Consider the following 16732-nt stretch of genomic DNA (forward strand, 5'->3'; position numbering starts at 1 on the left):
TCAGAGGAGCAGAGGGTATTAATGGGGTATGAGTACCACAGCAGGTGGGAAATGAAGAAGTATCATCTAATAATTATTAGAATCAGGATTTTCACCCAGGTCTTTCTGATTCCAAGTCCACAATTCTTGTGCTTTCAGAGAATGTTAATGGAAAATCATTAGATTTAGAATAAAAGTATTTGTGTTCAGTTCCTGATCTAATACTTTAAGTATTTTTTTTCAGTTCATAGGTATATTGTTTAGATGATTTGCCTTGTTCAAATTACATTGTATAATATCCATAAGACTTGAAAGTTTTAGTTAAAATAGGTATGGTCTTGTTCACTGGAAACCTGAATTTAAGTCTGCATTGTCATTTTCTTGATGTGTGACCATAGTGTCCGTACCTTCTAAATCTCATATTCCAAATCTCCTGAATGGGTTTCCCCACCTTACAGTTAAAAAGAGATTAATGTATGCAAAGAGCTTTGCAAGGATAAAGTCTGATCTTATCGAGATTCATTTCTTCAGGTGAAACATTCTTTTTTTCTACATTATTCTATATTTTTCTTGCTTGATTTTTTTGTTGTGTTCTTTAATAGGATAATCTTGATGGTTCTGTGATGATGCTGTATGTATTTAGTTCCTCATGTCTTCTATTCCCTACTGTGAGATTTAAAATAGTGAAGCCCATAAACTGTAGTGAGTTAAAATGGTGGAAGATATAAACTGTGATAGATATAAGAGAGGGTGAGTAAATTTGACCGCAGAAAATATGTTTCACTACAGTGTCTTGGTTTCTAAATCTAATATAAGGTGGTCACCAGGGAAATATTCCCAATTATTCAAATACCCAAGTAAACTTGGTTTTATAGAGATTTTTAATTAATAATATAATGAGGAATTAGAGAAAGAGAGAAAGAGTAGGAAAGGAATAATTATGAAGGGCCTCAAGCCAATATGGCCTAGACCTGAGTCTTAAGAGAGAGAATCAGTCAGTCAGTCTTTTAACACTTACCACAAGGTCTGCCTAAACAAGGATTCTAGTGACACCAGGCCAGCTCCATCTCAGCTGACTTCACCAGAGAGCCTTCTAGCCAGAGACTGTTCTAAAAGGCCTCTCTCCAGAACCTCCAGAGGGACAGAGTCCCCATAGAGGAGCTCCAGCGAGACCTCCTTAGAGATTGTCCTCCAAGAGCTTCCCTTCTCCAGAGCCTCTCTCAAGAGATTCTTCCCAAGCGATCCTCATCAGAGATCCTCCAAAAGGAATTCCTCCCAAAGGATATATCCTCAAGAGATTCTGCTTTTTCTTATATAGGGGTTTTTCTCCCATGTCACCTTCCCTAAGTCCCTACATCTACCAATCACTGTAGATGCTTTCCAAAAGACTGCCCATCTAAATTCCTGCTAAGTCGACCAATCTCCTCAGTAAGTCTGAATCAGAAAAAATGCTGCTGTGTCGACCCATCTCCTCAGTAAGTCTGAACTAGAGAAAAACACAGCTGAGTCAACTAATCTCATCAAGAGAAAACTTGCCCGACCCTTTTAGGTACCTAGCATCCCATTGTATCAATTCTAAAAACAGGCCTGGCTCAAAGAACTCCTTGCCCCACCATAAGCATGGATCCAAGTACTTTCTTTGTTTAGCCAGGAGTTTTCTCCCCTAAAGCAGTCTTAAGTATGGGTGGAGTAGAGGTCCTCCTATTTCTGATCCTGGCGAGTTCTCACATCAAAATGGGGAATGTTTCTCAGTAGGGAATTTGTTCCAATTAAGAATTCCCCAATGGGGAAATTTTTAACATTCACAAGTCTGAGAGATTTCAAGATTTACACTACCTGTTCAGAATATCTTAGTTAACTTATTGTAGACTTCCTAGTCATAAGTTATTGCTTAGAAGATACAAAAACAGATAATTAAGCCAAATTTCATGCAAATGTCATTCCTAGGAAAGGTAGACCAGTTGTGAATTCTTTATGATCAAAGTTTTGTTAAGCACTTTTTTAAATGAACCTTGTAGCTAAGGTAGCATCTGGATTTTTTTAAAAACTTGTCTGAACTCAAAAAGTTTTAGAGAAAAAAAAATCTCTTGAGGTGTTTTGGTTTAGGTATCAACTTAGTGTATGTTTTCTTTCTTTCTTTTTTTGTTTTTTAAACCCTTACTTTCCATCTTAGAATCAAAACTGTGTATTGATTCCAAGGCAGAAGAGTGGTAAGGGCTACGCAATGGGGGTCAAGTGACTTGCCCAGGGTCACACAGCTGGGAAGTGTCTGAGGCCAGATTTGAACCCAGGACCTCCCATCTCTAGGCCTGGCTTTCGATCTACTGAGCTACAGAGCTTCCCCCAGGTTTCCTTTTTAACTTTGTTTTAAACCTCATCTTTTGTCTTGGAATTGAAACTACATATTGGTGCCAAGGCAGAAGGATGGTAAGGGCTAGGCAGTTGGTGTTAAGTGAGTTGATTTGCCTGGGGTCTCACAGTTATGAAGCATCTGAGATCAAGTTTGAACCCAGGCCCTCCTATCTCTAAGTCTGGCTCTCTATGCACTGAGTTATTTTAGTGCCTCGACAGTGTCTTTTAAAGGAAAATATGAACAGTATCTATCCTGTTATTTTGAAAAGAAGCCTAAACTAAAATGTCTAGATGAATTCATTAGAGAACTTCAACTTCTCTCCTTCTAGTCAGTTCAATCCTTCTCAGATATACTAATTTTTATCTGAACTCATTTCCAGTTATCCATGGTGTAAATCAATCATTTTCCCTTCCAGTTCTAATAAAATTGTTTAGTTTATAATATATCAATATCATTCAGTCTGAGTTAATTTTATTTGCATAGATGAAATGATATATGCATATTTCCTCATTTTTGTATTACATTTGTAATATTTAGAACTGTTTTTGCATATCAGAGTACTTAACATTTATTAAACTTTTAAGAAATGCTTGTTGATTAATTGTTGTCAAATTTGGTAACCTGAGTGTTTTTACCAATCTAAAATTATATGCAAATATTATCAGAAAAACGCCTCTTTATGAAAATTCTAACCTAGTCAAATGCCTTCCATTTGATAGAGTTCAGATGAATTTATATTTGCCCAACCAGTGTGCTTAATATATGAACTCTAAGCTCCCTTCCAGTTTTAAATGCTAAAGGGATTACTTCCAATTACAATTACTATCCCCATATCATGTAAAATAAGAATTGTGAAAAGTATTAATCATAAGCATTAACTTGGTTTTGTTTTAGTCAAGAAATCATTAGCATTTTTTGCCTTTGCCAGTAACTAAGCCTACCAGTATCAAAAAGGACGAAGTAATGTTTTTGTATTGATATCTAAGGGCTTTTCACACCATGTGGCTTAGAAGCCAGGGATCTTCTTCTTTGGGTGGAGTCACAACTCCTGGAGTTGTGATGTAGAATCAGTAGAATCTCAAAAATCTCAGGCTTTTTTAAGATCTGCTTGTGGTGACAATCTGTCTACCAACTATTTATAAGCTTTGATACATTGTGCTTTCGGGTAAATTGTGATAGTGAATTGGTATGAAGCTTTAATGAATAGTGTTCAGCTATTTTTTAACTATCTAAAAATAGGGTAAAACATGCCGAAATTAGATTTCAGAGTTCAAAGAACAGGAGAGAAAAAAGAGAAGATTTGAAATGGAGTTAGAATTCTAGTTGTCAACTAATCACCTAGTTCTGTTATCTTTAGCAAGTTACAGACCAGATGAGATTTCTCATTTTTTTTTCTTAGTTTAACTAGATATCTATAAGGTCCCTTCTAGCTCTCAGAGATCATTTTCTGTTTTAATGTCCTTTATAACTCTAATGTTATATGTCTTAATATTCTTAAATTCTTCCTTGCACTAACATTTTATGATTTGAAGACTTTTAAGAAATTCCACTATTAAGTCCCATGTTTTAGAAATGGCTATTTTAATCATGAGCAATTTACCCTCCTAACACTTTTATTTTTTATTTATTTATTTTAAAAAACCCTTACCTTCTGTCTTGGAGCCAATACTGTGTATTGGCTCCAAGGCAGAAGAGTGGTAAGGGCTAGGCAATGGGGGTCAAGTGACATGCCCAGGGTCACACAGCTGGGAAGTGTCTGAGCCTCCTAACACTTTTAAAGTTACATCTTGAGATTTTTGTGTGACATTTAAAATTAAAAGCACCATGCAACTTGGGGAAAAAATGTGGTACTGGTGAATTCAGTGAGCCTTATAACATCTTGCTAAAAGGAAAGGAGAAGAAGGAGGAGGAAGAAAGGCACCAGATGGAATTTTGACTCCAATTTGCAAAACTGATACTGAAAAAATTGGAAATCAGATTTCTTAAGCGCCTTTGTTGCTTTCCTATACTGTTATATAAAATCATCAAATTTTTATTTTGCTTTGAAAAATGTAACATGTATTTTGCTCCAAAAGAAAAAAAAAGCAAAAGCAAAAACAAAGCCCTTTAAAAGAGCTTGAATGTTTTCTATGATAACATCTTATAGAATCAGAGAGACAGGCTGAACTTTGTTGGTATCGGCTTGAACATATTATAATTTTGTTGTAAATTCTGTTTTTGACAAATAAATTAAAACAGTTCTAAAATTTAAAAACCATAAAACCTTTCAGTTCAGCAAAACTTATTGGTTTTCTAAAAAATCTCTTCTTTAGCCTGACTAGAAGGCAGATGAGTAATTTAATAATGGGGTCTAATTAAAAAGGGACCACAGATGTGAAATGTTTTTACCAATAAATCAATCACTAAGTATTTATTAAGCACATGCCAGGCGACAGGCAATGTCACTAGGTCTTGGAGTTGTAGATACAATAGGGAAACAATCCCTGCCCTTGAATGTATGACAGTGCCAGGGCTAGAAATCAAGTCTTTGGACTTGTATTCTAGTCCTCTTTCCACTACTAGTGGAGTTCCTTGAAATTCAGATGCATTGGATATAACCAATACATTAATTACTTTTATTTTTGATAACTAGAGTTGTTGGAGATAGTATAATGGGATATAACCTATATAATTAAGCTTAATATACCTAACATTAAGCAAATGAGGTAATTTACATGATAGCAGTTGGAACTCTTTGGCAGACATTATGTATAAATGAAAGAAAATTTTAATTATTGTTTCATGTTTTTTCCATATACAAATTAACATTATTGTAGTCAAGATGAGGTGATTGCTTTTCTGGATTTCTCATCAAATAACAACAATAACAACCAATAATTTGATATAGGAATTGATTTATGGTTTACCAATTAAACCACAGTTCTTCTCTAAAATCGTTACCTTACTGTTTATATTGTAAACCATACTATTTTTCCATTTCTCTTTAGCAATTTGGAATGGAGTAGAGATCAAACTAGGTAGACTGAATATAATGAATAATAAAGAACAGCAAAATGGAGATAAGGAGACTGTTAAATTTTTTGGTGGTTGGACTCTGAATATTTATATAGGTGGTCACCAGGGATTTAATTTCTAAATCCCAAAATGAATTACTAAAGTAAATGGAATTTATGGTAGTTTATTTATAATAGAGGGAAGATATTAAGGAAGAGAGAAAAAGGGGGAGAGAGAAAGAGAGAGATAGATCTCTGGCTTCTTCTAATACCAGTTAGAATTTCTAAGTCCCAGCCAGGGGAAGAGAGTCTCAAGAAGATGGGCCTTACCTGGAGACTTCATACCTCCAGAAAGGTGGGGTCACTAAGTCAGCCTTTCAGTCACCATTGGTGACCATCTGAATGAAAGAAGTCTGGGTGTCTGTCTTCCTGTCGCTCCTCTGAGTCAGAGAGCTCCTTCGATCTCCTCGAATCGAATCGACCTATCTCGAATCTCTCTTCTTCTGCTCTTTTGGTCCTCTTAAAGATCTTTTTCTCTTGTGTCACCTCTCCTAAATTTCACATCCACCAATCACAGCAGACACTTTTCTCCAGGACTCCACACTCTTTAATTCTCACTTTCTTTGGTTAGATTATATCTTTTTGGGTTACTTAACACCTTTTTTGGTAACTTCACCTTTTGTAGTTACTTAACACCTTTTGGTGGTTAAAATAGGTAGATGTACTTAAAATACTGAGTTATTACATTTTTGTAGATTAAAATCTAAAAATAGACTGTGGATTACAATTCTAGCTTCACTATAAAGGAAGAGTTAAGTACCTTCATTGTTACAATCAGGGGATTACAATTTTATCTTCACAATAAAGGAAGAGCTAAGTATCTTCATTGTTACAATTTGGAGATAGCTAAATCCAGTCTCCACAAGACGTAGGTTCTAGTTCTGGCATTGCCACACACTTTAGGGTTCTAGATTCGCAATTTTTGTCTCTAAGTTATATAATTTTTGAATATAGTGCATAGCATGTAAAAATGGATATTAAGATACATAATTCTTACTGTACCATCTAGTCACAAAAACTTAAGGTTTTGTGTGGTGTTTTATGCCCTAGAAAATCTGCCAGTATTATTTTTGGAATTTGACTTCTTTTCGTTTCCCCTCTTTAGAGAAGAAAGATGTGACACAGAGCTTAGAAAGCTACACTTCAAAATGCCCGGGCACAATGGAACTTATCTCTCTCCCAGATGGACTAAACTTGCCTCCTGTCCCATTTACGAAACTTCCCATTGTAAGGTAAGAGAAATGCCAGCCTGATTGGGCACATGTGTGATTCATACTTAGAGTTTTTCCATTTGTTTGAAGTTAGAATGTAGACCATGTTACTGACAAGGATGATCCAGCTGAGTTAGATCTCTTGCCAAACTGTCCAAGCTTGTTTCCTTCCCAACTGCTTTTCATTGTTTTGTGATATGCTGCTGTTGATAATCATCTGTGATCTGCCTTTATAATGTTATGTAAATTACTTTCATTCTAAATTAGTACTATTTCTCCCTAGTTTGGAATCAACAGATTGTTTAAATAGATTGCATTGGAGCTGCTATAATCTTATATGTAACACCATGTCCTTAGTCCTGATTTGGTTTTTACTTATGGTGTTTACTTTGACCACTCCATTAACCATTTTATACTGTGTATAGACAACTTATTCTGAAATGACAGCTATCTCTACTTCCAAGCATTTTTTATCCATTTAAAGTCCAAGTATAATCAATTTCTGTGATTTTCTTTGGTGTTCTCCCATTCATTGTCTTCCAGCTCTTTTTTTTTTAGGGAAATATCAATGAAATGTGGGTTCAAGATATCTGGAAAGCACTGGCTTTCCATTTGTTGATTCAGAACCATGTTTTACAACATAGTTTTCAGGATTCCATGTGGTCACTTCGTATTGAAGTCATTGAAGGTCATGGTATTTATTTGGTTCACCAAGGATTGTGATTTTGTTCATGAGGAAACTCATTGGAATGTAGATCACAACTTGTCTATAGTTTAATATATAGGTCTTACTGAGTTGTCTAAGAGAGAGGTTGTAATTTGCCTGTATGCAGGTAGTGTGTCAGAGGTAAGACTGAAGTCCATGTTGCCTCCATTAAGTGTTATGTTTGTTTTCAAGCTGGTCCAGAAGACCATCTGTTGTTAAGCTTATTAAAAACTTTCTATCTGGGTAGAGACTGCCATAGTGAGTGCTTCACTGCATAACTTTTAAAAGCCATGAGTTAAAAGCAAAGTAAAATAGGAAAACCTTTAGTTACTTTGTAGCCATCATAAGACAGTGGAGTAGATCATAGTGGAAGGAATCATTAATTGGACCAGAAATGGAACAGTCCTGCTGCAATTTTTTTAGTAATATCTTTTTCATTGGTGGTTGTGCAGAATTCAGCACACTGGCATTCTCTGATTATATACTTATATACTCCTAGTAGAAAGAAGTGCCACTGGCACTTAAAATTAATTTGGGAAGAGCAATCAGACCAGACTAAATACATATGGAAGGAACTCAGAGTGGAGGTGACACATTTTTAGAGGCTTTCAGAGATTGATTATCAAGGTACAAAAATTCAAGAGAATGATTCCCCCAAAATGCAGTGAATAATTAAATGACTGAAAATATATAACTATCAACCTGTATGTCTATGTAGTCATCTCTTATAAATTCTTTATGAGAATGATTTGAATGAATATCGAAGTGAAATTATGAATAGAGAACAGTCTAGCTTTCATAGACAGACATCTTTAAAATCAAAGAAGTGACTGAATGGCATAGAAAATAGAAGATACTGCATCATCTTTTTTTAATAATAAAAAAGACATATCACTGAATAGAACAAAATGCCACCTTAAAGGCTCTCCTCAAACAAAATGTCCACCATATATATATATATATATATATATATATATATATATATATATTATCAGTTTATAATACTCTATAACAGATACAGCCATGATGATAACTGTTTATTATTTGGCTGAGGACCAACATCAACCAATAGGAAGCGATATTCATACATGTCATAGGTGTCATATTTGTGGCACAGTTTTCTAAATGCTTTATTTGCAGATGAAATTATATTAGTTTCTTCAGCCTCAGGAGACTACAAAGCACCTCAACCAAATTCATAGGAATGCAAAAGAGATTGGTATAACTATATGTAGTGGCAAAACTAAGTATATGGAAAGTATTGCCCACCTATGACATACAGTTGAATGAAGAGCCTTTAGAGTTAGTCCATCAGTTTGTTTATCTTGGGGTACATAATCAAGATGTACTAGTTTTTGAGTCAGGTAGAGGAGAGTTGACTTGATTCCATTTAGTTAAATGTATAGAGCTTTCAGAGTGCCAAAAGAAAGGTAGTTATTGATGCCTTCAGACTGATCTGTGCTAATATGATGGCCATAGGGTAGGAACTCCAATAAACAATTTCAAAGGTCACTTAAATAATCCATCTATCCAGGCATTAATTCATGGACTGAAAAGACATAAGTATAGAAAGAATGAGCTAGAAGAGAAGATGTTGCTAAATTTGGAGAAGAGTTGGATGGCAAGTTTGATAGTCCATTTCTACAAAGAACATTGTAAATTTAATGAACCAGTAGGTAAAGGAGATGTAGGGATTAGCTAAGAATTACAAATAGCAGTAGAAGAAGATAAGATGACACTAGAACTCCCAATAAAGAACATTTCGCAAACAGGACTCATAGCATTATTTGGAAAAACATGTATATTGTTTAGTGTTTATTAGCTATGTTGGATATTATTGCAATTAGAATGTATAACAGCCCACAACTATTAGTGAGACTTTCAATGTATACTTGTCTATGGTTTCTTTCTTTTCTTTTCTTTCCTTTCCTTTTTTTTTAATCTTTACCTTTCATCTTAGAATCAGTACTGCATGCTGGTGCCAAGGAAGAAGAGCTAACAATTAGACAACTGTTGAAGGCATATTTAGTTAAATGGAAGACATCTGTCATCATTTCTGGTTCAAGAGCAGTACTAGAATTAATAACCAAACTAACAGAAATCACATGATTATCTCAATAGATGCAGAAAAAGTCTTTGATAAAATACAATACCCATTTCTATTGCAACCACTAGAAAGTATAGAATAGAAGGGCCTTTCCTCAAAATAATAAACAGTATTTATTTAAAACCATCAGCAAGTATCATCTAGAATGGGGACAAGTTAGAAGCCTTCCCAGTAACATCAGGAGTGAAGCAGAGATGCCCATTATCACCTATCTTTAAATTCTATTTCTTTAATTATTTAATTTTGTGCTAGAAATTTATTTAATTTTATATTTATTTTATTTGATACTGCATTCTATTATTCATTCACATTTATTTAAATATTTAATTTTGTGCAGTTATTTATTTTTTATTTTATATTGTTTATTTAATATTTTAGATTTAATTATTATTTAATATTGTACTAGAAACAGTAGCTGTAGCAATTAGAGAAGGAAAAAGACATTGAAAGGATTAAAGTAGGCATTGAGGAAACTAAACTATCACTTTTTGCAGATGATATGATGGTATACTTAGAGAATTCTATAAAATCAACTAAAAAGTATTGAACTAATTAATAACTTTAGTAAAGTTGCAAAGTACAAAATAAACCCACATAATTCACCAGCATTTTTGTATATTTCCAACAAAAATCAGCAGCAAGGGTTAGAAAGAGAAACTTTATTTAAAATCACTCTACACAATATAAAATATTTGGGAATCTATCTGCCTAGACACACTCAGGAATTCTATGAACATAACTACAAAACACTTTTCATACAAATAGAACTAGATCTAAACAATTGGAAAAACATTAATTGTCCATGGGTAGGATGAGCTAATATAATAAAAATTAAAATCCTTCCTAAACTAATTTACTTATTCAGTGCCATAACTATCAAACTACAAAACAACTTTTTTATAGAATTAGAAAAAATTATAACAAAGTTCATCCAGAAGAAGATAAGATAAAGAATATCAAGGGAACTAATGAAAAAAAATGAAGAATGGGGACCTAGCAGTACCAGATCTCAAACTGTAAAGTAATGGTCATCAAAACAATATGGTACTGGCTAAATGATAGAAGGGTGGATCAATGGAATAGACTTGGGGTAAATGACTCCAGCAAGCTAGTGTTTGACAAATCCAAAGATCCCAGCTTTTGGAACAAGAACTCACCATTTGACAAAAACTGCTGGGGAAAATTGGAAAACAATATGGGAAAAATTAGGTTTATATCAGCATCTTACACCTTATACCAAGATAAATTCAAAATGGGTGAATGACTTAAATATAAAGAGTAAAATCATAAATAAATTAGGTGAACAGAGAATAGTATGCCTGTCAGATCTATGGGAAAGGAAGTAACTTAAGACCAAGCAAGAGATAGAGAACATTAAAAAATGTAAAATGAATAATTTTGATTATTTTAAATTAAAAAAGATTTTGCACTAACAAAATCAGTGCAACCAAAATTAGAAGGGAAGCAACAGACTGGGAAAATTTTTTCATAACAAAACTCTCTGGCAAAGGTTTAATTTCCTAGATATGTAAGTGTACAAGAAATCAAGCCATTCTCCAGTTGACAAGTGGTCAACGGATACAAATAGGCAGTTTTCAGATGAAGAAATCAAGACTCTTAATAAGCAAATGAAAAAATATTTGAAATCCCTCCTGATTAAGGAAATGCACATCAGAACAACTCGGAGGTACCATTTCATACCTCATACCTAGCAGATTGACCAATATGACAGGAAAGGAAAATAAAAAATGTTGGAGGGGATATGGCAAAATTGGAACACTAATCAAATCTGACCTCAGACACTTCCCAGCTGTGTGACCCTGGGCAAGTCACTTAACCCCCATTGCCTAGCCCTTACCAGTCTTCTGCCTTGGAACCAATATACAGTTTTGATTCTAACACGGAAAGTAAGGGTTTAAAAAAAAAATTGGGACACTAACACATTGCTGGTGGAGTTGTGAATTGATAAAACCATTTTGGAAGGCAATTTGGAATTATGCCCAAAGGTCTTTACAAGGCTACCTGCCTTTTAACCACTACTATGTTTGTACCCCAAAGAGATCATACTGAAAATTATTTTTACAAAAATATTTATAGGATGTGGCAAAGTTGAGACATTAATTCATTGCTGATGGAGCTGTGAATTGATCCAACCATTCTGGAGGGCAATTTGGAACTATGCCCAAAGGGCACTAAAGGACTGTCTGCTCTTTGATTCAGCCATAGCACTGCTGGATTTGTACCCCAAAGAGATAATAGGGAAAAAGACATGTACAAAAATATTTCAGTTTAGTATATAATAAAAATACATTTACAATCTAAAAAAATGCTTCTTTCCCTCCTCTCCCAAGCTGTTTATTGGCAAAAAAAAGTGCCCCTTTCTTTAACTAACATTTTTCTCTTAATCTTCTATGGCTGGAAATCAAGGAATATTAGAATCTGAGAAGAATCAAATTGCTAAAGAACTCAAAAGAATAATGGACAAGGGGCATGGTGGATTTAATAAGTCTGTAGCATATTACCAGTGATGAATGACATTTGATAATGATAAAGTATTATTAAGGTTATATATATGATTGGAAAGGGAAATGGCCAGTAATTAAGATTCATAACCCAGATATGGATAGTTTGGGTGTTAGGATGTTAAGAGTATTAAAAGAAAGAGACAAAGACTGGCCCTGTATTGGGTAGATCATCTAAACTGTAAATGGAACTTCCTAAATGAAAACAAATTAGTATTTTGTGTTTTATAATTTCCAAAAGTGAATTTAATCTTGTTGCTTTTATATAGCTAATTCCTAATAATAGCCAACTTTGCATAGTGCTTTAAATTGGACAAAATGCTATACATACATTATTTCATTCCCTTCAAACAACTCTGGTAGGTCAGTGCTCTTATTATCTCCATTTTCAAAATGAGAAAACTGAGGGCAACTAAGTTTACCCAGAGTCATAGAATTAGCAAGTACCTGAGGCAGGATTGGCATGTCTTTCTGACTGGAAGTCCAGTATTCTGTCCATGTGACACTTAGCGCCATCTAGAATAATAGAATCATCTTACTCCAGGCCATAGGTCAGCAAACTACAGATGTAAAGACACTGGGTAGGATTTATGCTGGGGTTTACCAACCCCTGTTCTAGTTTGTTAAGCAAAACTTGAACCTTTCTTCTTTAAGGACAGTGTTATAACATTGCTTTCAAAGAGAAAGAAAAGGAATACACCTCAATAATGATGTCAAATTAAGTATATTTCCCTAAATTAGATGTGCTTCGCTTTTAATGCAGAATATATCATTAGTTAAGATTTAGGAAGTTGTTTTCCAGTCAAACAAGGAAACTCTTTGTCCCTTGAACCTGTCCTATATTTCTCACCTCTGCTTAGGGAAACATTCTCTAGAATGTTTCAGTCTTTTCAGTTTCTGCCTTATTTCCCAAGGCTTATTCAAATATTTCCTCTTCTATGATGCTTTCTCTGATCTCTCTGTCTCTGTCTCTGTCTCTCTGTCCCTCTCTCTGTCTCTGTCTCTGTCTCTGTCTCTGTCTCTGTCTCTCTCTGTCTCTGTCTCTCTCTGTATCTCTGTCTGTCTGCCTGTCTGTCTCTTTCTCTCTTTCTCTCATTTGATTGCAAAATAATAACATTTGGCATATATATAGCTTAAGGTTTGCAGACATTTAGCATCTCATTACCTAGATGAAAAAACATAGCTTCAGAGAGATTGTGAGTTGTATCTTTATCAGAGACAGGATGTGAACATAGGTCTCTGCTTTTTACAATCCCGTTCTTATTCTGTTGTACAGTGCTACTGTCTCAGAACACTCTATACTTCTCATCTTAATCCAGTTTGGAAGATGCTTATGTGTGTTCAAGGCTTGCTAAAACCACTTAGCAACTTTGTGAACTGAGTAAGCCAGTTAATTGCAATCTGTGCCGCAGGGCCCTTCTCTGTAAAATAGAAATAATAATAGCACCTACCTCATAGGGTTGTGTGAAGCTTAAGTGATGTAATAAGTATAAAGTCCTTTTTCAAACCTTAAAGCACTGTATAGCTTTTAGCTATTATTATCAGTCATTATATTTGTTGGAGGCACCTATGTGGTCTAATAGACAGTGTACTACCTCCAGGGGTTAGAAGGCTTGATTTCAAATCTTTCTTCTGACACTTACTAGCTATATGATCCTGGGCACCTGTCTCTCAGTATGCTAATGAGGATAAAATGAGATAATATTTTAAAAGTATTTTGCAAAACTTTTAATAGTTGTTTGGATGCCAGCTATTATTAATGCTTTATTTGTCTGATTAAATGGTTCTGTGAGGTGTGAATCTTAAAATTTCTCAGACTCTACCTTAGAACATTTGGTTAAGGCTATTCCCCATTTTAAACAATGAAGGTACTTGTTCAGGAATGTATTGAGAACTTTACATTACTCCAACCATACTTAGGCATACTTTAGGGGAAGATAAAGTTGTAAACTCCTGATGGAACAATGAGAAAAAGTCCCCAACTCATACTTATAGTGAGGCAAAAGCCCTTAAACTAGGTCTATTTTTAGATCTAATACAAAAGGGTGCTAAGTACTATGAAGATCAGATTAATCACTAAAAGGTCAAGCAATTTACAAAGGGCAAGTTTAGCAAAGAGGTGAGAAGCACTCAGAAGATATAATCTACCCAGAGAAGGTGAGAACTAAAGAGTGGTGAGAACTAAGAATGGGCAGTCCTAGGAAAAGCGTCTACTGTGATTGGTAGATGTGAAAATTTAGGGGAGGTGACACAGGAGAAAACTTTCTTTAAAAGGAAGGAGTTTAGGCCTCTGAGGAGAGTTCAGCTTTGGAAGCTGAATTGGAGGTCAGGAGTCAGAGCTGGCTCTTGAACTCAGTTCAGGAGTTGAGGATTTTTCAGTGAAGAATCGGTGTTTTGCTTGGGACAAAATCTTGTGATGAGTGATTATAGACTGACTTAGTTTCTCTCTTAAAGAGAAAGGCCTAGGCTACTTGGCCTAGGCCCTAGCTTTTTCCTACTATTTCTCTTACTCTCTCTTCTCCCTCTTACCTTAATTCCTTCATTTGTATTAATTAAAATCTCCATAAAACCCAGCTGACTTGGGTATTTCATGGGAATTTTTCCCATGGTGACCACTTATTTTTGATATAAAATCAAGACACTAAAATTATTTTTACAGTTTTAGCAATTCACAGTCTTGAAAACCACATTTTTGCGGTCACAGAGGTCCAGGATTGTGTATTATTTATCTTTGTATTCTTGGCAGCGCTGATTAGAGTTATTGTAATTGAATTAATAGTTGTAGAAATGTATAAAGATCATAAGTGTAAATTTTTTCTTTTTTAAAAAACCCTACCTTCTATCTCATAATCTGTACTAAGTTCTAGTTACAAGGCAGAAGAGTAGTAAGACAAGACAACTGGGGGTAAGTGATTTGCCCATGCTCACACAGCTAGTAAGTGTCTAAGGCTAAATTTGAATCATTCATTGAACTATCTAGGCACCCCTTAAATTTAAAAAAAAAAAACTTAGTCCCCCCTCCTCCCAAAAGATCTTAAGCTGGTTATCAGATGATTGTTGTCTTTTTCATTGGATAAAGGTCAACAAACATTTATCAAGCACCTACAATATAGTAGACGCTCTTCTAAGTACTAGGGTTGCAGATAAAAATAAAAGGATGGTAATCCTAACCTTAAGAGAAATGGAACAGAATTGGAGATGAAACATATAGTAGAAAAAGCACCAATGAGGAATTCAGGAGACCTGGGGCCCAATCCTTCCTTTGACAATTTAACCTTGGGCAAATTACTGCTCAGTTTCATTTGCGAAATGAGTAGATTAGATTAGATGAGCTTTCAGATTCTACCCAGTTTGAAAACTTTATAACAATAAAAAGTTATGAATGCAGAAAAAGGCATAGATATAATATATTGAATTTTGAAAGTGAGTGGGATATATGCTTATGAATGTGTTAAGCTGAGATCTTAAAAAAAGATACAGAAACGTTCTAGTTGATATGTGCCTTTAAGAGCCAGTATTAACTTTGCAACCTTCTTCCTCCCCACTTATAATTTTTAAAAATTTGTTTCAAACAGCATAAATCTACCTTAAAACCCTCATACCTCAAGCCCTCCCCCCAATTGAGAACAAAACAAGACAAAAACCCATTATGAACATGTATAGTTAATCAGAACAAATTTCCACATTACCCATGTCCAAATTCTTTTGGATATAATTCTGCACTTGTCAGGAGGTGGTTAATATATTTCATCATTAATCCTCTGGAATTATGTCTTTACCATATTTCTATCACTGGGCAACTTATTCTCCTGATTCTATTCTTGCTATTCTTTACTTTGTAATAGTTCATATAGTCTTTCCAGGTTTCTCTGAAATTATTCTCTTCATCTTTTCTTATAGCACAATAGTATCCCATCACATTCATCTACCATAACTTGTTCTTATCCCAATTTATAGGTGCCTTTTCAGATTTCTTTATTCCTATACTGTGTTTCTATTCTTTACCAGTGCAAAAAGTCATGAGTATTATTGTAAATTTTTGGAGTTTTTATCCTTAAATCTAATCCTTCCCTTAATCTACTCTCTCACCCCTTCTTCTCTTTCCATTCTAGTTCTCTGTTGAGTGAAATATATTTCTCTATCCATAAATTTTGTGTAAGTGCATGTGTATATGTATGTATATATGCATATTCTTCTTCTCCTTCTTTTTTTTTAACCCTTAAGCAGAAGGAATGATAAGGGCTAGGCCATTGGGACTAAGGGATTTGGCCAGGTTTACACCATAAGTATCTGAGGTCAAATTTGAATCTAGGACCCTGCCTCCAGGCCTGATTCTCTAGCAACTGAATCAGCTAGCTGTCTCCCATGTGTGTATTCTTTCTTCCTTGAACAATTTAGATGAAAGGAGCAAAATAGGAATGTTAACTGCTTCCCTAGCCCTTCCCCTTGTTTATATACATCACACCCGGATTATGTAAGATAATTTCCCTTTTTTCTTTTCCAGTGTATTCCTCTTCCTCACACTTCCCATTCTTCTCTTAAGATCATCAAAACATAACAGAATTGTTCCCAAGCCTTTTCTTGAATTGGACTCTTTATATGGCCCCCTGATGATGATATGGTTCAAGGGGAACACATGTATCATCTCCCAAAATTAGAATGTAAGCAGCTTTTCTTTGTTTAGTTCTTTATCATTTTAAAAATATTTTTTCCACACCCATATTTGAACTTCAAAGTTATTTCCCATTTCTGATCTTTTCATTAAAAATGTTTAGAAGCCCTCTGTTTTATTAAAATCCTA

At 34.6% G+C, this 16732-nt stretch overlaps 1 protein-coding gene across 3 annotated transcripts in view; it reads left to right on the plus strand.

Annotated features, from left to right (window-relative positions):
* The window catches only part of TRAPPC9 (trafficking protein particle complex subunit 9), a 1102825-nt gene that overhangs the window by 162072 nt on the left and 924021 nt on the right, over window positions 1–16732 (plus strand). For all 3 annotated transcript variants that reach the window (XM_056820755.1, XM_056820756.1, XM_056820757.1), the window contains one exon: window positions 6491–6617. In XM_056820755.1, coding sequence (XP_056676733.1) covers window positions 6491–6617 — 127 coding nt within the window. The remainder of the gene's footprint in view (window positions 1–6490; window positions 6618–16732) is intronic.

The sequence above is a fragment of the Monodelphis domestica genome, chromosome 3, assembly GCF_027887165.1.
Source record: "Monodelphis domestica isolate mMonDom1 chromosome 3, mMonDom1.pri, whole genome shotgun sequence".
NCBI classification, from domain to species: domain Eukaryota; kingdom Metazoa; phylum Chordata; class Mammalia; order Didelphimorphia; family Didelphidae; genus Monodelphis; species Monodelphis domestica.